Source organism: Balaenoptera acutorostrata, chromosome 15 (assembly GCF_949987535.1).
Source record: "Balaenoptera acutorostrata chromosome 15, mBalAcu1.1, whole genome shotgun sequence".
NCBI classification, from domain to species: Eukaryota; Metazoa; Chordata; class Mammalia; order Artiodactyla; family Balaenopteridae; genus Balaenoptera; species Balaenoptera acutorostrata.
Genome location: NC_080078.1, coordinates 90,008,382 through 90,030,862, shown reverse-complemented (window position 1 = coordinate 90,030,862; position 22,481 = coordinate 90,008,382). Strand labels below are relative to the sequence as shown.

Here is a 22,481-nt window from a genome sequence, read left to right as displayed (position 1 = left end):
TATTATTTATGACTGCGTTGGGTCTGCATTGCTGCACGCGGGCTTTCTCTAGTTGCAGCGAGCAGGGGCTGCTCTTCGTTGCGGTGTGCAGGCTTTCATCGCAGTGGCTTCTCTCGTTGCAGAGCATGGCCTCCAGGCGCGCGGACTTCAGTAGTTGCAGCATGCAGGCTTAGTAGTTGTGACACGTGGGCCCTCGAGCACGCAGGCTTCAGTAGTTGCAGCACGTGGGCTCAGCAGTTGTGGCTCGTGGGTTCTAGAGCACAGGCTCAGTAGTTGAGGCGCACGGGTTTTGTTGCTCCGCGGCATGTGGGATCTTCCCGGACCACGGCTCGAACCCGTGTCCCCTGCGTTGGCAGGCGGATCCTCAACCACTGTGCCACCAGGTAAGTCCCTGAGCCTGAATTTCAATCCTTATCCTGACCCTCGAACTCTGAACCATACACTACTCCCTAACCCTAACCTCTGACCTGACCATGATCCTACACCACCTTTAACTCTTAACTATAGGCTCGTATCAGAACAGACTAAAAATTTGAACCCTACTCCAATCCCTTGAAGTCGCCTGAAGAAGCATGTAACTCAGATACACTCATGCCTCACCTCTTCCCTACCTCCAATCTCCTTTCCCCACACCTAAGACCACCTTGCCTCCTTATCCCGTAAGTATCTCAAGCCCCTTGCCTCTGGGAAGGTGGATTTGATATCATCAGTTGGCCGCCTTGCAACCTCGGCATCTAAGCATTTGGCTTGCTGCATGACAAACGAGCCTGGTTCCAAACACCGTGAGTCCCTAAGCCTCAAGGCAGGGAAGCTTTTATAAAACACATCCTGCTGAAGTAACTCCCAGAGACAGTTAGGATTAACCACGTGACAAAGTCCAGCAAACAAGGGCTCTGGGCTCGCTGTGGGAAGACAACCGTCCCTGCGGAGCCCACCACACACCTCCCACCGCTCCCTCAGGGCTACTGACTGCAGCGGCCTCCTGGCTTTGCCCTCACCACCCCAAACTGTGCTCTAATGTGCTTACAGAAAAACGGCCTGTTGAAGTAAAAGCAGCATGGGCTGTCTGTAATATACTCTGCCACCAGAAAGGGCACCCTCACCCAACCGTGCTGGTACCCTGATCTCAGACTTCCAGCCTCCAGAACTGTGAGAAATACACGTTTATTGTTTACAAGCCACCTAAAATACCCAACTGGTGTTTTGTTACAGCAGCCCGGATGGATTAAAACAATCAGCAACGGTGTTTAGGAAAAACTGGGATTTTAAATGAAAAAGAAAAGAAAAGCTCATTTACAACAGCACCTCAGTACTTTTAAGTCTGCACCACGACCCTCTGACCCTGACACTAAATCCTGACCCTGGCCCTGGCCTGACCCCAACGCCAACCCTGAACCCTCATCCTCACCCACTGCTGCCCCACAAGATATGATGCCATTACCCAATATCTTTTATTTAACATTTTCACGACATGGGGAAATCGTGCCAAAAAACTAACCAGACTCTCTCCAGACGCCTATGCTCTCATGTAGCCAGACTTTGTCTATTCCAACTTCCTGTGTTTAATCACACATCATGTCTCCCCTAGGTGTGCCAGAATGGTACAGAATTCAGCAATAATACAAAGAGTGAAAGAAAGCACATGATTCTAATTTTGGGAAAAAAAATGTAGCCAAGAATTTTAATTCCACACAGGAAACAGAAGCAATGCCAAGAAGGCTAAAGTGTCTTAACTACCTTTATTGGTATCTTTTGTATATCAGTTCATTAAAACCTTTGTTTCATATTTCTTGCATTAATCCCCTGAAAGTTCCAGATGGGCAAAAATATTTTTAAATATACAGCTGATTTCTACATTATATACTTAATATTTATAAATGTGTTATTTGTTTTGCACATGTCTATGGCTGTACTACTTTCAAGTCGAAAGTCACATATAAAAATACAGACTAATCAAAACATAAAAGTCAGCCATTGTCTAGAATGTGGTTTACAATATAGAGCTTGCAGACAACACAGACTATATATATATAATTCATCTGTTCGAAAACAGAAAGTAGTGTCTCAGACTGACTCTGGAGAAAGATGCTGACACACAGGGAAACCCACTGATGATTCTCCTTTATGTTTATTAGATAGATCAATACCAAATTATTTCACATATATTATATTCAATATCTATATATATACTTTGTAACCAAATTCTGGTTTAAAAGTCACAAACCAACACGTAAATACAAAATGTTAGGAAAAGTTTAACATATATAGGGGAAAACATGTCTTATGCGTTGTAAAGAGTTTTTACAATCTAGCATAAAGGCAAATGTGGTTGAAAAAAAAGGAAATCCATATACAATTACAGAAAAAAATTTAGTCAAGCCACCTAATAAAAAATATTTCAGATATCATGTCCAAAAATGTCCACACGTTGCAGAGGTCTCTACAAATCAATTAGAATAACGTCAACAAGATCTGCAAACTGAAGTCTTAGCAAGTAAACGTGACTCATACTTTTCTCTCTGAGAGAATGAGGCTTGACTTTCAGTTAAAGGCAGGTAAACACAACTATGAAGAAACACTTCTTTACAATAGCTTAACTGTACCAATTTAGGGCAATATACACGCTTTCCCAGCTATGTGTGCACACAGTATTCTTTGATAAAATGATTCAGTTACTTTAAAAAAGCATAAATGGCAAAACAAAATAACCAGAACTCAGCGAAGCTGGTAAAACCACAAAGACATTGAAATCCAGCAACACCTGAGAGGCTAAGAGATAAAATTAATCATAAAATCTGGATGATTAATCCTCCATCCGCACTCTGATTTGGGGTTTAGCGTTAACGTTTTATACTAGCCTTTGGTTAAAACTGAAAAGTCTGAAAAGAGCCAATGTTTTGGAAGAAGCAGTGTCGCTTGTAAACATCCTGCCACCTAACTAAAAGGACGGCCTCTTCTTCTAGACCCATGACTTGATAAGAGAGGAAGCTCTCCACACACAGCGCTGGAGAAGATGGATTCCACAAGCCACTCTGAGCGCAACTGTTCAAATGCAATGTACTAAACACACGTGTGTTCTTAGGAAAAATTACAAAACTAACAAATATTTTTCTCCAGTATTATAAAAGATAAAATCTATCAATCAGTACTGTAATGTGATTACAGAAAAATAGCCAACTGAAAAACAAAAAAAAACAAAAAAAACCAACCCACAGGCCGTCTACATCGTCCCCAATCCATTTCCTGCAGCCAGTACTTCCCACCTGCTCGGAGGACTGAGCCTTAAACACCGTGACTGTATTTAAAGTTGAGTCAACAGTACTCTCTGTCTCTGGGGCAAAAGTAATGTAGCTCATTACTTAACACACAACACTTGTTTCATTCTTCAGGACTTTCTTTGAGGGGATTACTCAATGTTGGTTCTTTTAAAGGTAACAAAAGGTGTCAGAAAAAAATTCCTTGGAATTCTTTTGCAATTCCACAAAGACATCTGGCAATTTGATACGTTCATTCCTCTCCCCATCACAATTTTTCTTTTTTAAAATTACAATTGACAACTCCCGTAAGATGTAATTAATTTACTTAAAATAAGAGAGGGCTTTTCAATCAAGTATCCACGTTCCAGATAACTAAAAGATTTAGGTAAATCTTTTTAATTAATCTTTTAATAAATCTTTTAATTACTCAGTGCCAGTAATTAAGAGGTTGATACCGTAAAATTCAAACTTGCACATAGGCATGTCCCACTCAGAAAAGATTCTATACACTTACCAACTTGTGCTTTTTGTCTCACCTTTTATAAGAAACACAGGTTAATTTCAACTTCAGTTTTCCTTTCTGATGCAGACATGTGTACCTTGTGTAAGAAACGGTCTCCAGGCCACCTCCACGTGCAGACCTCAGCATTTCCCGAGAGTGTGAAGTCAACCCCTCCTCCAGGAGACACTCGCCCTTTTGAGACAACGTTCTCCCTTGCACCTTATGTTTGTCAGACTGTGTTTACAGAAATCAGACCGCTGGATGAAAGCTCCACAGGACAGTCAAGGACAGACGAGAAGACGAGATGCAGAGCGGGAGCCCCTTCCTCCTGCAGTGCAGCTGCTGCGGGCGGCCCTCCAGGAAGGCTTGGCCTCCCCCCCTGGACCACAGGCTTACTTTTCTCTGTAATAAAGCAGGTAGTACTTCAGGGGATCTGGCAGAGGGAGGCTCAGGACCTTCTCACGCAGGAAGTTCACCGGGGGCTCCGGCCTGGTGTCCGGCGGGGTCGTCGCCTCTTCTCCCTGCCGCTCCTCTTCCAGGTCTCCGCAGCTGGTGTCGTCAGAGGGGTTGGAGATCCGACTGGCAAACACCTCTTTGTCCAAAAAGACAATCGTTTCCATTCGGCGGCGGCGAACTCTCCTTCGTTTAAACCTGGGAGTGTTCTTCAGTCCGTTCCCGTTTCTGTTCACAGCTTCCTGGCGGATGACCTTCTTGATGGCTCCCCGGATGGCAATGCGCGCCAGGTCCTGGAGGCTGCGAACCGCCAGGGGTGCTGTGCAGAGAGCGAGACCGTCAGCCTCACCCCCGTGACACCACAAGGCCTAGACGCCTGAGAAAATTCCCACCACATTTCCATTCACTGGCGTATTTACAAACACATTACAGGAATAGGACAGTGTTGGAGGCAAATGTTAATTATACTCTAATTTGCACTCATATGGTATTTTTCAAAAGATATTTTCAAATGCGCTGACCTTTAAATCAGATAAGAAAAGGAAGCAGTACTGCTTGGCTAATCAATCAATGGGAGAATAAGAACCAGGGTTACAGCGTTTGGTTCTTTGACAACCGGCTTGATTTCCCTATTTGCCGTGTGCAGTGATGCATTGTCTCATCCACTAGAAATACAGTGACCACATGGCTCTACAATTCTTTTATCTGTTTTAATATTTTCACAGTATTTCAGAAATTTAAGAATTTGTTCCTTTTTTATTAAAGTAGAGAAAAAGCAGTTCCAAAATATTTTTAAGAACAAAAATCCCGAAGCACATCAAGGAAAAATAAAATCTGGCCATTAAAGCTCAATTTAGGCAAATGTGTAGGCAATGCGCACGTGGCAACATCAGGGCTTTTCTGAGGGGAAGAGAGTCATCAGGCGTCATGTGATTAAACACGTTACCCTGCAAGTCAGCATCACTCTTTACCCCCCGAACCTAACTTCTCCAAAAAATAACAACCCGAACTATACGGAGGGCTCCTCTGCTGCCCGCGTCTCTTACCAGCGTCACAGAGGCCCGAGCAGAATCTGCTCAGCGCCCCACGCCCTGAAGGCGCCCCAGGCTCGCAGCACCCTCCCCGCCTCTGTCAGGACACGGGGCCCTGCACTCACCCGCTCCTCACGCCCCCACCACGGCGTCCACTCGCTGGTGCCCCCAGGATGCCTTCTCAGACCTCCCACGGCCAGCTCTGGCCTCTCCGGCTCACCCCAAAGTGCCATCGGTGGGGGCCACCTCCTCCCCTGGCCCAAGGCTCCCCTGCTGCCTCTTCCTCTTCCACCCAGCCTGGCGAGCTCCTCTCTGCTTAGGCCTATCAATCCTTGGTTTGACATCCATCCGTGGCTTCAAATAACACAGAGCAGCCAAAGGCTCCCCGGGTTCTAATCCAGTGCTGCTGGGGTCAGAGCCTCCTGCAGACCCGCCTCTATAACATGCCAGCCACCTCAGGCCCACATCCTTCCTCAGAAAGGCCCTACTTGCCTCCGAAGCCCCTGCCACTGTAGAGCCCAGCGTCTTAGCTTCAGTCTTTGTCTCTTGCCTGGAAGATCCCAGCGGCCTCCTGACCACCTCCTGCCTGCAGTCTGGTCGCTCGCCCGTCCCCCGAGAGCCGACCCCATCCCCTGTGCAGCACACGGCCACATGCTCAGGGCCTCGACGTGCACTGCCCTCATCAACATGACTCTACTCGTCTAAGAACCTCTGGTCCGGGAGACAAAATTACAAGTTCACTTCAGGAGCCCTAAATAGCATCGAAATTGTTTATTGTGCCACGTCTGCTTTGAAGCCCTGGCCTCAAAACCCACATCTCAGGGTACCCTCCACGTCTTCAAGGTTCTTACCCAGGCATGATCAAGACACTTGTCGTAGATCCCACCTGTGACCTCACCTTCGGAAACTCTGCAGGGGCTCTGGAAGGCAGTGCCCTCCCCGCCCACGGGCAGTGCCTGCCTACCCATTCCGGTGGGATTTTCAGGGAGCACACATTTGACAAATTCATCCTCCCCTGACCACCAGGGAATCCAGAATACAGAGGTGCCACATCTTCTACTTAGAGTTTTTTGGGGGTTTTTTTGTTTTTTATTTTTTGGCTGCGTTGGGTCTTCGTTGCTGCGCACGGGCTTTCTCTAGTTGCAGCGAGCAGAGGCTACTCTTCGTTGCGGTGCAGCGGGCTTCTCATTGCGGTGTCTTCTCTTATTACAGAGCACGGGCTCTAGGCGCACGGGCTTCAGTAGTTGTGGCTCGCGGGTCCTAGAGTGCAGGCTCAGTACTTGCGGCGCACGGGCTTAGTTGCTCCGCGGCATGTGGGATCTTCCCGGGCCAGGGCTCAAACCCGTGTCCCCTGCGTTGGCAGGTGGATTCTTAACCACTGAGCCACCAGGGAAGTCCCCACATCTTCTATTTAAAACATGGAGCGGACTCTACCACCTACATGATAAACTCGGGTCTAACCCACCTGCCCACCTCATGCTCCCACGACCCCCCACTCTGGCGAGCTCCTCTCCGCTTATGCCTATTAATCCTTGGTTTGACATCCATCCTGTGGCTTCAAATAACACAGAGCAGCCAAAGGCTGCTGACCCTAAGCCTAACCCTGGACATCCCCGGCGCACGTGCCCCGTGCACCCGGGATGCCAGCTCACGGCCAACGCGCCTCTGCTCCGGCTTCTCTCCCCTTTTCTTTCTTTCTAGGGTCCTTTTCGTCCTTGAACATCAAGCACAAACATCCTAAAATAACCCAAAAGAGGCTAAAAGTAGACTATAATTTTTTGAGTGATTTTTTAAAAAATCACTTGTAAAACTTTAAAGGCTTCAATGGGTGGAAAAGTGTTCTTTAACATTAAAATGTTTCTTATGAATTTTATTTCTCTTCAAATTCTAACGAGAGTAAAAAGATCTAAAAAGTAAGTAAGAATCTTCATACTTACGTAACTGGACAAGTCTTGATTTTCCCGACTCTGAGTGGCAGGGCTGGATCAGCGGCGCAAAAGAAACAGCCAGAATCTTTTTGGTTTCCCAAGCAGAAGGGCCAGTGCGAGTTATCTTAGTCAACTATCCCAAAGACAAAAACGAGAACATTCAAAAGATGTGACTACTGGTAGTCTCTATTTAAATATAATCATTCCTATATACAACCTAAAAAAACACAGACACTAATAATGAAAAGAACCTGACAATATGGGCCTCTAATGCGATGTGACAAGAATTACACATAACTTAATGATATTCTTGCAAATATACTCAAGCTTCTAGTACAGAAAATATATATAATAGGGAAAGAAGTTAACGGGTAACAAGAGGAAACAATCAGAGAAGGAATGTGGGGATTCTGATGAGACAACTTTCTTGGACTCTACAAAAAAAGTCAGTGTGGCGGGGGAAACGTAAGGAGATGGGGCGATTCTCAAGTACAAGTCGTTAGAGGCCCACACAACCAGCTGCGATGCTTCAGCCTGGACTGAGTCCTGGGCTGTGGTTTCTGGAGGGTGGGAACCGGAAAAAGACCATCTTGCCCCCACTGAACAGCAGCAGGAACCTCTCTAAGGCAAATGACCTGATTTCTTCAACAAATAAATTGCAAGAAAGAAGGAAAACTCAGAGATTAACAACACTGAAGAGAGAATCCACCAAGTGCAGTGCACAGCCCTAAACGGAGCCTCATTCAAATAAGCTGTTCAATCTGATTTTGAGACAATCAGGAAAACCTGAACACTAGCTGGACATTTCAAGATATTAAGGAATTACTATTAATATTTTTAGGTTGATAATGGTTTTTTTATGAAGTTTAAAAACACACAGCCCTTATCTTTTGCAGATACAAACTGAAATATTGAAGAATATTTTCTTTTTTTTTTTTATTAAGGACATTCACTACAGTCTTTACATAACAGTAAATAACAATAAAAACGACATACAACCTAGTGTCTGATTATAGGAGCCAGGTAATTAACTGGTCAATGGTTCAACCGGCTACCACATAAGCACTAAAAAATGATGGTGTGGAATACTAAGTAACTTAAAATTATATTCACAAACTCTGTTAAGTAAAACACCTTAGTGTACAATAACCTTTTTGAAAGGATACAAACTAAGAGGAGAGGGCTACAAGAATCACAGGCTAACAGTCATCAGGGACTGGGAACAGTTTTTCTTAATGTTTGTATCTTCTGGATTTTCTAAAATAAATAATTACTCTTCACACAAAATGAATTTAACACTAATATTTTAACACTGAAGAAAATTTCACCAAATCGCACAATCTCCTAACATTTATCATTTCTGTTTTTCCTAGTTGTTTGTGACGGAGAGGTTGCTCATTTATTACAATCTGGTTTTCCCAATGAAACACAGTATCTAAAACATACAGAAACATGCATAGCCAAGTAGACTTGGACAAGATTCCCACTAAGCAAGGGATTCTGTAAAGTACCCGCCACCATGGAATTTAACAATTAGACTAGCTACCAAAATAGAATTACTCTAATAATTTTTTTTATGTGTATAGTAACTCTAATACTAGAAAAAGCATAAAAGAATAGCTAAGGGGGGGGCGGGGGAGAGGACAGAAAAGAGGAGGAGGAGAGAGAGGGAGGCAGGTCAGCCTTCCAGCGCAGGCTCTGGGGTGCCCGCCCAAGTCAGGACCTGCCCCACCTTGGCCGCCTCTACGGCCTGTCTCCTCATCCGTGGAATGGAGGGCATTGTTACAAGAGTTACGAGGGAAAGTGCATGTCAACTCCCCGGAACCGACCTTGGCAGACAGTTAAGTGTGCAAAACCGTCGGTTACGAGGGGACCTGACCTTCTCTTCCAGCGGCATGACCAGGACGCCCCCGACTTTGAGGAGGCTCTTCATGTACTCCTCGTGCTCTTTCTGCACGCCTGCCCCGCAGTACACCCGGTCATACTGAGAACAAGCTGGAGAAAGCTCCAGGCAATTGCCGGTAACGAAGCAGGGTTCACAGAAGTCAAACCTGAAGCAAAACATGTTTTCCACAACTCAATATATCACATTATAACAAGTCTACATGGTACATCTACGCTAAACACGGGTATGTTTTCATTACACAATCCCACAGCAACATAGCAAAATTAGAGGCAGAAGCTGGACGTCAGGCTCAGAAAGAATTATGCTAGTAATAATCAGAACCCTAGAAATTCCAAACAAAATATTATGAAAGTCAATATCATAAGCGCAATCCAAGCTTAAATCACCCAAGCTCCAAGCATCACTATTTGCTATTTTTATTATCTTATTTTATTATCTTATATCTTTATTATCTCATTCAAGATCTACTAACCGAGTAAAAAGAGGGAAAATTATATTTGGTTTTTCTAAAAATTTTAATCCTTAAAATAAGAACTTTAACGCTTTGTTTTAAAATGCAAGAGCTAGCTACATAGTGCCATTTAAAGACAAACGTGGGGGGCTTCCCTGGTGGCGCAGTGGTTGAGAATCTGCCTGCCGATGCAGGGGACACGGGTTCGAGCCCTGGTCTGGGAAGATCCCACATGCCACAGAGCAGCTGGGCCTGTGAGCCGTAATTACTGAGCCTGCGCGTCTGGAGCCTGTGCGCCGCAACAAGAGAGGCCGCGAGAGTGAGAGGCCCGCGCACCGCGATGAAGAGTGGCCCCCGCTTGCCACAACTAGAGGAAGCCCTCGCACAGAAACTAAGACCCAACACAGCCATAAATAAATAAATAAAATTAATTTAAAAAAAAAAAAAAAGACAAACGTGGGACTTCCCTGGTGGTCCAGTGGTTAAGATTCCATGCTCCCAACGCAGGGGACCCGGGTTTGATCCCTGGTCAGGGAACTAAGGTCCCACATACCGCAACTAAGCCCACGCACCACAACTAGAGAAGCCCGCATGCCGCAACTAGGAAGCCTGCACAGCCAAAATAAATAAATAAATTTAAAATAAAAAGATAAAGACAAATGCAACAATTCCATTTTACAAACAAGTAGGTGATAAAATGTTGTCTCTATTGGAAACACGAAAATTGGGGAAAATGAACATTCTATTTGTTCTCTTATACTGGTGAGAAATTACCTTCAGGTATCATAATTAAAAAACTTGGACTTCCCTGGTGGCACAGTGGTTAAGAATCCGTCTGCCAATGCAGCGGACATGGGTTCGAGCCCTGGTCTGGGAAGATCCCACGTGCCGCGGAGCAACTAAGCCCGTGAGCCACAACTACTGAGCCTGCGCTCTAAAGCCCGTGAGCCACAACTAATGAGCCCGCGTGCCACAACTTCTGAGCCCACGTGCCACACCTTCTGAAGCCGTGCGCCTAGAGCCCGTGCTCCACAACAAGAGAAGCCACCACAATGAGAAGCCCGCGCACCGCAACAAAGAGTAGCCCCTGCTCGCCGCAACTAGAGAAAGCCCGCGCACAGCAACGAAGGCCCAATGCAGCCATAAATAAATAAATAAATTTGTAAAAAAATAAAAATTAATGAATAAATAAAAAACTTAAGGCCCTTAAAAACACAAAATATTTTAAGAATAATTAGAACAGATACACACATATCCCTGACTCTCCTGCCACAGTTTAATCATGTTTCCTGGAACACGAACAGTAATAAACTGATTTCTTTCCTTTTAATCCAAAGTTTAAGTTATAACTGACACCCAGAACCACGGACAGATTTGATCTTACTTGTCGAAGCTGTCACTTGTCCTGATGAAAAAGTCCAGCTTCTGCTTCGCGTATTCTGTCACATCTGAATGGAGTTCCACCCCGTGGTTCACACCAAAAGGACCTAAAAGGTTTCAGGATAAGGAAACATGTAGAATTAGGGCGAGAACCCCTACTCTTTATTTCTGTTTCATAGACTACAACACATTTGATTTGGCATGTATAATTACAGAAATACACGTTATTGGACCTAAATCACCCAACCCAATATTTAAATATGCAGGCTGGCCTCTGCTCACCACATCATCAATACTCTTTCTCACAGCTTCCTAAAGCCTGGACCTCCCTGTCCTCAAACTTCTAAGGAATCATTTGAAAATGTGAAAAAGCCAAGGCCTGTAACCAAGAGTTCAAAGTGCCACTAATGAATTAAAGAAACATGTATTTGCAAATGAAAGTGGACACAGGCCTGTTTTCCATCAAAGGTCTCCCCAAACACTCAAATGTGGTGTTTAATTTCACAAAATAGGTTTTAATCATCATCAAAATAAAACTATAATTCCAAAATCAAAATGAAACTTTTTTTAATCAAAAGAAATGTATCAGTAACTGGAAATAAAGCTGTGAGAAAAGTGAGGAGCCCACTTGATGAAAGTGCTTCCCCCACATAGAGACGCCTCTGGGTTAAATCTCGGTGAGAACTATTGACACAAACAGCTTCATTAAATCTCTGTGTTGTAAGAATCCATTTGTATGAAGGTCGGACTTCCCTGGTGGCGCAGTGGTTAAGAATCCACCTGCCAACGCAGGCAACACGGGTTCGAGCCCTGGTCTGGGAAGACCCCACGTGTCGCGGAGCAACTAAGCCCATGCGCCACAACTACTGAGCCTGCACTCTAGAGCCCACGAGCCACAACTACTGAGCCCGCGTGCATAGAGCCCATGCTCCGCAACAAAAGAAGCCACCGAAATGAGAAACCCACGCACCCCAATGAAGAGCAGCCCCCGCTCGCCACAACTAGAGAAAGCCACGTGCAGCAACGAAGACCCATTGCAGCCAAAAACTTTAAAAAAATAAAAAATAAAAATAGGGCTTCCCTGGTGGCGCAGTGGTTGGGAGTCCGCCTGCCAGTGCAGGGGACACGGGTTCGAGCCCTGATCCGGTAGGATCCCACATGCTGCAGAGCAGCTGGGCCCGTGTGCCACAGCTGCTGAGCCTGTGCTCTGGAGCCCGCGAGCCACAGGTGCTGAGCCTGCATGTCGCAACTGCTGGGGCCCGCGTGCCTAGAGCCCGTGCTCCGCAGCAGGACAGGCCACCGCAGCTGGAGAGGGCCCTCGTGCAGGGGCAAAGACCCAATGCAGCCAAAAATAAATTTTTTTAAAAAATGCAAAAAAGAAATTAAAAAATAAAATAAATTAAATTGAATTAAATTAAAATAAAAACATTTGTATGAAGGTCAAAACAGGTGATGTTCATCTGTGTGATGGAGGTGGCCATCCTCCCCCTTCTGGAGGGGTGGGGTCCTGCTATGGGGCGGTGGCCATGAGAACCTCTGGGGCACAGACTCTACTCTGCATCTTGTTCTGGGTGGTGCTTACGTGGAGGTGGATGTAAAAACTCACCAAATTCCACGCTTCACACTTGTTACTTTACTACGGGTAAGTTATACCTCAATTTAAAAAAATCTGCATGTGAAAATGAACAGGGCACATAGGGCTTTATTTAAAAGACATACAGGGACTTCCCTGGCGGTCCAGTGGTTAAGACTTTGCCTTCCAATGCAGGGGGTGCGGGTTCGATCCCTAGTTGGGGAGCTAAGATCCCACACGCCTCGTAGTCAAGAAACCAAAACATAAAACAGAAGCAATTCTGTAACAAGTTCAGTAAAGACTTTAAAAATGGTCCACATCAAAAAAATCTTATAAAAAAAATAAATAAAAGACACACATATAAAGTCACAGTGCAGCATTCAACCCTACAGTCCAACAGAAATACTGGTAAATGCAACCATCCGTGCACCCACAGCTTTGCATTCTGCCACTTGGTTCATCCGGCCCCTTCCTGGTGCAGCAGCCTGGCCCCTGGCCCAGGCCTCCCTGCCTCTGCTGGATGACTCATGCGCTCTCCTTTCTCGACACCTGTCACGTACAGAGCTGCTGCTAAAACATTCTCTCATCAAAACACAGCCTACGGGCGTCCTTGGTGGCTCAGTGGTTAAGAATCCGCCTGCCAATGCAGGTGACACGGGTTCAAGCCCTGGTCCGGGAAGATCCCACATACCGCAGAGCAACTAAGCCCGTGCACCACAACTACTGAGCCTGCGCTCTAGAGCTCGCGAGCCACAACTCCTTAGCCCACGTGCCACACCTACTGAAGTCCACTCACCTAGAGCCCGTGCTCTGCAACAAGAGAAGCCACCGCAATGAGAAGTCCGCACACCGCAACAAAGAGTAGCCCTCGCTCGCCGCAACTAGAGAAAGCCCGTGCACGGCAAGACCCAACGCAGCCAAAAATAAATAAATAAAATAAATTAAAAATATATCATAAAAAAAGAATAAACATACTTATAAAAAAAAAACACAGCCTACTTGAGAAGTCACATTTCCAGTATTTATATCACATCCACATTATTCCGTTTCCATCCCCACTGCTCTCTTGGTCACTTGCCAGAGACCAAGAAAACTTGCCCTTTTTCCCCACTCATCATGTTCTCATTAGCCCCTCACCTTTGTTAGACACTTATTGAGGACACACTTCCTATTCCCAAGAAGCTCCACCCCAGAGTAAAAACACATATCCCCTGACCCACCCCAATAAGAAAACTAAAAGGGTAGGGAGTACAGGGGGCGGGGGCGATCAGGATGGTGACACCAAAGACACAAGCCTGAAACTAGTCCCACAAGGCCCCCCAAGCAGAGCATCACACGACATCACACGACACTTTCAGGTTAAGCTGACAAGTGCTGCATCCTCCCCACCGCCAACTGGAACCTCCAGAAGGGAGCGCCCTCGGCGAAGGGGTGGAGCCCCTGAATGAGCACAGGCATGTGGCAGAAAGGGGGCACGGTTCAGAGCCGGGCACAAAGGCTGCGGTCAGAGAATAAGAACCCCTAAGTCGGATGAAACACTTCAAGCCTCACGTCTGCAGGCACTGGGAGGCCAGCAAGGTTTCACCTCTGCAGTGATCTGCACAAAGCACCGTCTCGGCTGAATGAACCAGACAGGGAGGCCCGGGACACACAGCTTCCAGACAGCGAACACGGTCCAGTGCGCGCAGCTTTCTCCCTGCAGACCCAAGATGTCTACCCGTGAACGCAACCTCTCAAGTTACCTCCTTCAAATACATAAAAGCAGCACGCAGTGTCCACTGCAGCCGAAAACACAGCTTTCCTTCCTTCAGAACTCTCCTCCCCTAGTATCTAGTGAAATTCCCAAGAAGGAGGGGACTCAGAAAAGACAAACAACAACATCAATTGTAAGTCATTTCTTTATAACTTCTACACAACATCAAGTGCAGCAGGTCAGCTGAGGTTTACTTAAGTCATCTTTTCCTGAGCATTTCATTTCTTTTCAGTAGCATTTCTAATCTAATCAGTTTGATAACCTGACCACCTTATCCTTAGCCCCTCCAATTTTTCAGCTCCAGCAGAGGAAATTACAATTCACTAATTCCAGAATGATGAATAACCCAGGCTCCCTTTGCAAAGCAGTTTCAATCCAAGACAAGTTAAGTTCAAAAAGCATTTAGCTTAAAAAAAAAAACCTTCACATTTAATAATCTGAGGGTAGCAATTTATAGCCTAAAGTCAGATGATGAGAATCTCAAAACTTCAGCAAATTCTAAAGTATATGAACTTATAAAGAAACCAAAAGTTTCATTCCATATCCACGAAAAGCAACTGTTGCTGCTAAGATTTTCTTAAGTGCCTGTAACAACCACAAAGAAACAATGTTGTGATGGACCGCTAATGATTTAAACATGACCTTAAAGCCGTTATTACTTGAAATCGCCAATATTCGGAATCTTACACGGACCTGGTGACGATGTTAAGATACTTAAAGCCGAAAGCTTTGATATTTAGCAAACCTGGGAAAACAGGCTAAATGGCTTCCAATGAGATAACTTGTGAAATCCTTCCCATCCCTGGAATATATTTAAAAATAAACAACTTACAAGTATTAACTTTTTTAGTATTAAAACAACAAAAACAAAAACTGCTTGGAAGAACTTTAACTTCCAGGGGACTTTAAAGTTAACTATTCCCAGCTTAGAGACCATGACAGGGCAGGCCGAGTGACTGTATCAATCGAGAAATGACCATAAGGTCCAGATTTACACAACCTCCAGGTCCTCCATTGTCCAGAAGGAGGGTGTGCTGACCAGATGTTGGGGGTGCAGCTGGGGGGACGGGAAAGCGGCAGGAGGGCCCTTCTGCTCCTTATGGGGATTTCTCCATTGATACCATCACCCCCCACCCAGGCACCGTGTGGACACGACGGCCGGGAAGGCCGAGCGCAGTTACGACTCGGTCCCCACCAAAGGACACGCTGCCGGCAGGCTCTCCCTCCCACACGCGGGACGGAGCCAGACTCACCGAGGATGAGCCCCACCATGGAGCTGAGGTAGCCGGTGCCGCTGCCCAGGTTCAGGAAGGAGAGGCCAGGCTGCAGGTCCAGGGCCTCCATCACCTCCGAGTAGATGCACGGGGCGGAGAGGTGGATGTTACCGTGCTTCCACGCCAAGTCTTTGTACGCGTTCTCTTTGAACTCCTCGAGGTAATAGTCGGCGCGGTCCACGGCCCGGAAGGCCCGCTCCACCAGCTCGGAGCGGATGTACTGCGCCTCCTTCAGGTTGTCTATCAGCTCGTCGTTGTCCTCGCCGGCGCTCACGGCGCCGCCCATCTTCGGGGTCACCTGCGGAAAGCCGCCATCTTAAAACGTTTAAGAGAGCAGTTCATGCTAAAGGTTAGAGCAGAGCAATAAGAGTTCTAAACACATACCAATTTCAGATTCTGAATTCTGAAAGTAATACAGATGGACTATATTTAGTCAACACCCACCCCCCCCACCCTACCCCCCCCCACTCCCAAGAATGCCAGATTCGAAACAAAGAAAAGTTAAATTTGAAATTTAATTATATCCATCCAAAAGTAAGTCTGTAATTTATAATATCGACTGAATACAAATGAACATGCAGTACCTAAAACATAGTTGACGACTTAAAAACATCATTAAAGTATGAACTCAAAACTTTACTACAAGTCATCATTCTAGAAAGTCAAGCATTTAGAATTAAAATCATCTTGAATATACATCTATCTCTTTTTTTTTTTAAGATTTTTTTTTTTTTGGTCGGGTCTTAGTTGCGGCATGCGGGCTCTTTCATTGTGGCACGCGGGCTTCTCTCTAGTTGTGGCACGTGGGTTTTCTCTCTCTAGTTGTGGCGCGCAGGCTCCAGGGCACGTGGGCTCTGTAGTTTGCAGCACTCAGGCTCTCTAGTTGAGGCACACGAGCTCAGTGGTTATGGTGCCGGGCTTAGTTGCCCCACTGCATGTGGGATCTTAGTTCCCCGACCAGGGATCAAACCTGCGTCCCTTGCATTGTTAAGGCGGATTCTTTACCACTGGACCACCAGGGAAATCCCAAATACGTATCTATCTTAACAGGTATATATCCACATATGGAAAAATCATTGAATGTAAACATAAAAAGAGAGCAGGTATGTCTACTACAAAATCATTCTAATATCAACCTCTTTGAATATTTCAAGTGCTGTAGATCCTTTTTTTTGTACATAAATCTTCAAAAGCAAAAAAAAAAATTTTTAATTCAGGTCAACAAATAGTAAAAAGTTATTCATTGTTCATTTGAAATTCAAATTTAACTGCTGTCTTATATTTTATCTAGCAACTCCACATCCCACATACCCATAAACATCAAGTCAAGCGATCCATTCACTCTCTGATTTGGACGTTCTGATATACAAATTTCAGGCAAAAACAACATCCACAAAACCCTCTTCCCCACGAAACATATTGTGACAAACACCTCACGGTAACAAACACAGGATCCGCCTCGAGGCTACAGCTCAGGAGCAAGAGGAGCTGCTACTAGAATTCCCTCAGCCCCTCAAGGTACCAATACCTACCACACAGCCTCCCCAGCTCGTCAACAATGGAAAGTGCACTCTGCTCCCCTCCCGACTGCCTTCAAGAGGACAAAGTAACAGCACGCGCTCCCCTCTGAGCCAGCTACCGAAGCACAACGGGCCCTCCTCTAGTTCACAGGGAAAACGCTTCTCCACCTGTAGAGGTTCTACTCTTCCTAAACAACTCCAATTTTACACTTACCCTAGGGACTTTTACTTCAAATAAAATGGTAATGTTTACAAAACATTTGATATAAATTGCTGGGAAAAAAGAAAACAGCACTGACTTCTCGGTGGTGCAGCGGGTAAAACTCTGCGCTCCCAACGCAGGGGGCCCGGGTTTGATCCCTGGTCAGGGAACTGGATCCCACATACATCCCGCAACTAAGAGTCCACATGCCACAACTAAGAGTTCCAAACACACACATCCCACACACAAAACTGGCAATTGCGGTGGGAGAGATTTCCCCAGGAATGAAAGCCACCAACCACACAGACTAACCTTCAGGTTCTCACAAGGACACAAAATGTGTGAAAGGTGGACTTTTAATACAAACACTCTTCTATTTTATGGCGGGAACAGTCCATCTTCATCGTCAAGATTTTAGAGCTGAAGACTTCCCTGGTGGTGCAGTGATTAAGAATCTGCCTGCCAACGCAGGGGACGTGGGTTCGAGCCCTGAGCTGGGAAGATCCCACATGACACAGAGCAACTAAGCAACTACCGAGCCCATGCGCCACAACTACTGAGCCCATGTGCTGCAACTACTGAAGCCCACGCGCCCTAGGGTCCATGCCCCACAACAAGAGAAGCCACCACAATGAGAAGCCCGTGCACCACAACAAAGAGTAGCCCCCACTCGCCACAACTAGAGAAAGCCCACGCGCAGCAACGAAGACCCAACACAGCCAAAAATAAAAAAAAATTTTATTTAATTAAAAAAATTTAAAATATATAAAATAAAATAAAGATTTTAGAGCTGAATAATAGACTTCCAAATCACTGGGATCTTCCAATTATTAGATTCTCACCCCATTTTAAATGGTTTCAGAGCCCTTGCTGGTTACAGCCCACGGCCAGTTAACTTAGCCAGATGGGATAGAGTGCTAATGAGGTCAAGTTTAATCCTGCATGAGCCACTTAGTTCTGAGGCTAAAGCTTATACCCCTAGGCTTGGACAGTCATCTTAAAATTTGGGTCACTAGTTAAAAGTTGAGTCATGTTTGCTTGCTCCAAGGCGGATCTGAAAGCCACCTCTTCACCCAGAAGCCCGCAGAGTATAATGTTCTATCCTTAGAAAGCAAACACGAAGTATATGTTGGGTATGTTTCATTGTCTACTAAGTATTTACCCCTTATTTTCAACTTTGCCTCACTCTGAAAGTTTATTCCATGTGCAAAGGCTAGCTTTTTAGTAAAACTAGCAACTAACTACAACCTTTTTACATGCACCACCTGCCAGTCCCGACCTCATTTTGGCTTTACGACATTAGTAGGCATATTGGGACTGAGAAGTTATTTTGCTCATGGTCACACACCAGTGTGTGCCGTTCAGCCCCGGGCCGATGTTCTTTACCCCGCACCAAGCACAGCTTTAAAAAATTCTCAAGGGAGCAAAATTCTTTACCAGTGAACACACTGGTAATCTCTATCCAAAATGACAGACTAAATAACTATGTGGTAACCCTATCTGCTGCCACTGGTAGGCTGCACGTGATAACCTGTGGGATCTGATATTTATTATTAACTTTCCCTGGCGATCTAACACTCACTTACACTGGAAACAATCACTGCTTATTACTGACCATCAATGTGACCAGTCCTAACACCACCGAAAACACCACCAACAGGTCAAGAGATGTCCCTGCCAAACCAAATCTGGACCTACAAGCCACTCAAATTCAATTTTTCAAAGTAATGGCAAGTCATTTTTCGGATGCTGCACTCGATTATACTCTGCGGCCCTGAATTCACCGCTCCGCAGTAACTGGGCACCACCCAACAAGAACGCCTTACTCTAATGCTGCTTCTTCCAAAACCAGCCGTAAGGGCACAGGGAGGAGACGGCTGAGCAGGAGCCGGCATCGGAAGGTCTCAGACTGACAATAGAGGAGGCCGTGACGGCGGCCAGGTGAACACAGCATGCAGGGCTGATTGATATCCGGGGCCAAGATTCAAGTCGACGCTGGGTTTATCAGGCTACTTATTAAGGGCAATATGGACAAAGTAATTCAGCTGGAAGATGAGCTGGGGAGAAGGAACCAAAACCACACCTCCTGCCGCAGGAATAATGGAAGAAATGGAGACTTTTTTCATTTTGAAAACCAAAACTCTTACAAGGAATGCAGAGGGATTTTTTTTTCCCAAATACTTGAAAGGCTGCCATATACACACTATACATGAGCCTGATAAAAGCCAGACCAGTGGAACACGTGTTGGATGGAGATAATTTCTACTGAACACACAAGAAAAAGCTTTCTAAAACTGGAACTGAAAATACTGACACGTTGTCAGAACGAGGAGCCTCTCCCCGCCAGGGACGTCCCGTGCCAAGTACAAGCAGGGAGGGGGCCCAGGCGCTGGTCTCAGGAGCCAAAACCCACCATCTCCAAGGGCCCCTCCCACCCTAGCTTCTGGCTCTATTTCCCCCAAGCAGAGCCACAAGTTCGGACTTGTTTATATAGGAACCTGCCGGTCTACCCAACACTGAGAATGCAGTTGTTTACTTCAGCCTCTCCTTGGCCAAAAAGAACGAAGAAAACGCTGACAGGCACATGAGCAAAGGGGGGAGATAAAGGACTTCTCTGATGTGCAAACATCAACTTGGGAGACACAGGCCCTCGCAAACACAAACAAAACACACGCACCAAAGCCCGGCGAGCTCTCCTTTCCCAACCGAAGACCTCTTTCAGGTCTTACCTGAAGCTAAGTCCCCAAGGCTTGAAGGGCCAATACTTCCTTAACAGACTCTGTCACCTTCTGAAAAGGTACAACCTGTTTCAAACCTTGGTAACTCTCCACTTGCCGTGCTAATTGCAAATGTTTCCTACTTAGTAAGTTAGGGACAAGCTACGCGTCTGGAGAGTTAAGTCAATCCAAGGGGTGTAAGCAATGCGCACCGGGAGAGACCTCGGGAACCCCCGGAACGCAGGCGGGCGGACCCCCGGGGAGGGGGGAGGGGGGACGGGAGACGCCTGGGACGCGGAGGGGTGTTTATGCTTGGGGGCGGGGAACGAGGGGGCAGCGGAAGAGGACAGGAAGACGCGGACCGGAGAGGGCGGCCCCGGGGGAGGGTCCGGGAGCCCGGGACCAGGGGAAGGGGAGGGGTGGAGAGGAGGGAGAGAGGGGGAGGGCGCCGAGGGGCCGCACCGCCCCCCATCCCCCGCTGCAGGCCGGGCCGAGGGCGGCGGCGGCGGCAGCTCAGTACCTCCTGGCTCGGCGGGCCCGCGGGATCGGCCGCTGGGCCGCACCTGCAGTTCTTCTGGCGCCCCTCGCCAGTCCGCCTCCCACTACGCAGCCCCGACCTCCGCCGCCGTAAACATCCACCGCCCCACTGCGCCTGCGCGCCCGAACGCCCTACTGCGCGTGCGCCCGGGTCCAGCGCTTAAAGGGGCAACGGCGCAGAGGTGGGCCCCATCCAGACGTCCCGGCTGGCCATGCGCTCCGCTGGGAGGCGGAAGTGAAAGGGCAGCCGCAGGTGAGCGTTATCTCTTCCGCGCCCCACCGCGAGCCAGGACTCAGCTGTGACCACGACAGGCAGGGCTCACTCCTTGGAAGTGACGTTCCAGGAGGGGACTGACCGGTGAGGAAGAAATGAAAACACAGGGGATAGACAGCAACTGGCGGCGGCGGTGGCTGCTGTGGCTTGGGTGACACAGAAGGGACATGCAAGCGAAGATCTGCAGGACAGGAAGGATCCAGCTGTGCCAAGAGAGGGTCCAGTGGCTTCAGGCCAGGGAGAGCTGAAGTGGGCAGGAGCCCCCTACCATGCCCACCCCTGCGAGGGGTCCACGCAGCCCCGACTTGCACGCCCACCCTCCCTGGCTTCACTGCCGCCTCCCACGCCGCATCCTGGTCAGCCCTTCCTGTGAGAGTTGTCGGGGCATCAGTCAGGATCATTCTGCGTCTCAGAAGTGGCCTGCCCCTGCGTCCTGGCCCACTGGCAGATCCTCGGTGTTACTTCCCCAGCCACCCACCGACGCGGGGGGCCTCCTGCCCCCTGATGCCACACATCCCTTGTGGGCCACCTGCCCGGCCTACCCAGTGAACTTTGTGAAATCTGCCCAAAGCTCACATAGGTTTTCCAACTGAGTCTTGAGCAGCCGAAGCCTTTCTTTAGACACAGTCCTATAAGGAACCCCGTATATTTAACAGCTGCAAGCATTGCTGCCTGGGTTCCTCCTGCCCCCACGTTCCTCCCCAGACTTGAGCTCCACTTGGGGGCAGAGTTTTCACCACTTTCCATGTTCCAGGGAAGGCTTGCTTCTCTTGGTGGTCCACAGCCCCGAATCAGTGGCCCTGTGGTTGCCGCCAACCTAGTGACGGTCACACTGGCTCTCAGAGCCCTTCCTACGTGATTGCCTGTGATAGTCTGTGACTGTTTCAAATTACAGAGGCCCTGGAGCCATCCTTGACCCTCTCCCTGCTGTGAGGGGATACGCCCTCCATCCACCCCACCCTGCCTTGGCCTTGCTTCCCTCATCTCTATGGGGCCAGGCTGTAGCCTCGCATCTCACCACCCCTCGCTCTGCTCTGCCGAGTGGTCTTCCTAATATAAATAATAGACAACTTACCATCAGTATTGGTCTTTGTAGAGCATCATGCTAAGCACTTTACAGAGATTATTTCCTTGGAGTAGACATTAGCGTGCTCTCCAAGAAGGAGAAGAGCAGCCCTGACGATGGGAGTTGGCCTGGGCTCACAGCAAGGTGGTCCCGTGGTTGTCCTGCTGGACACAGACATCTGGCAGAAGAGCTGCACTGTGACAAAGGCCATGTCATAATTGTGTCCAGGCAGAGGCCAAAACCAGGTCTCTGCCACCAGCGTGCCTTCTCCCAGCCCACAGCAATGAGGCCTGCTCCTCCGTCAGCACAGCTGAGCCTGCCTCTGCCCTCACAGGCGTCACTCATTTAGATACCCCTGCTTCCTGACTGCATCCAGCCCATGCAGAATTCGTCCGTCTGTAAAAGAGATGTCCGTGCCCTGCCAAGGCCACCAGACACACTGTAGTTGGGTGAGCTGGGATTATTCCTTGTCCCAGGGGGTGGGGGGCACACCATGGGGAGCTGTGGGGTGTCTCTAACAGGTATTGGGAAGGCTCACTGAAAGATGGAGGCTTGGGTTGGGTGATTTGTGGGCCACTCATGGTTGATGTATCTGGGGGAGGGGTCCCCAGGCACAGGGGTGGTCGTGCATCGGCCTGAGGCAGGAGTCACATGAGG

General features: G+C 47.5%; 1 protein-coding gene across 5 annotated transcripts; it reads right to left on the bottom strand.

Annotated features, from left to right (window-relative positions):
* Positions 1–1,645: 1,645 nt before the first annotated feature.
* On the bottom strand, positions 1,646–20,611 carry PCMTD2 (protein-L-isoaspartate (D-aspartate) O-methyltransferase domain containing 2). 5 transcript variants are annotated; one of them, XM_057529412.1, is made up of 7 exons: positions 20,468–20,606; positions 19,960–20,019; positions 15,488–15,823; positions 10,913–11,015; positions 9,051–9,222; positions 7,181–7,304; positions 1,646–4,531 (listed from the first exon to the last, which is right to left on the bottom strand). In XM_057529412.1, the coding sequence occupies exons 3-7, from the start codon at positions 15,792–15,794 to the stop codon at positions 4,152–4,154; spliced, it is 1,086 nt and encodes a 361-aa protein (XP_057385395.1). In that variant the 5' UTR covers positions 15,795–15,823; positions 19,960–20,019; positions 20,468–20,606; the 3' UTR covers positions 1,646–4,151. The 5 variants fall into 5 exon arrangements, with proteins under 5 accessions (XP_057385395.1, XP_057385394.1, XP_057385393.1 ...); XM_057529411.1 differs by having other exon boundaries at positions 15,488–15,806; XM_057529410.1 differs by lacking the exon at positions 19,960–20,019 and having other exon boundaries at positions 20,468–20,607.
* Between the last annotated feature and the right edge of the window lie 1,870 nt (positions 20,612–22,481).

Excerpts from the sequence above, each read along its gene's own strand:
- PCMTD2 (XM_057529409.1), bottom strand. The coding sequence starts at position 15,794 with ATGGGCGGCGCCGTGAGCGCCGGCGAGGACAACGACGAGCTGATAGAC. Across the intron at positions 7,305-9,050 it reads TCATGCCGCTGGAAGAGAAG|TTGACTAAGATAACTCGCAC; the intron begins GTCAGGTCCCCT and ends TCTTTGGGATAG. Across the intron at positions 4,532-7,180 it reads ATCAAGACTTGTCCAGTTAC|CACCCCTGGCGGTTCGCAGC; the intron begins GTAAGTATGAAG and ends CTCTCTGCACAG.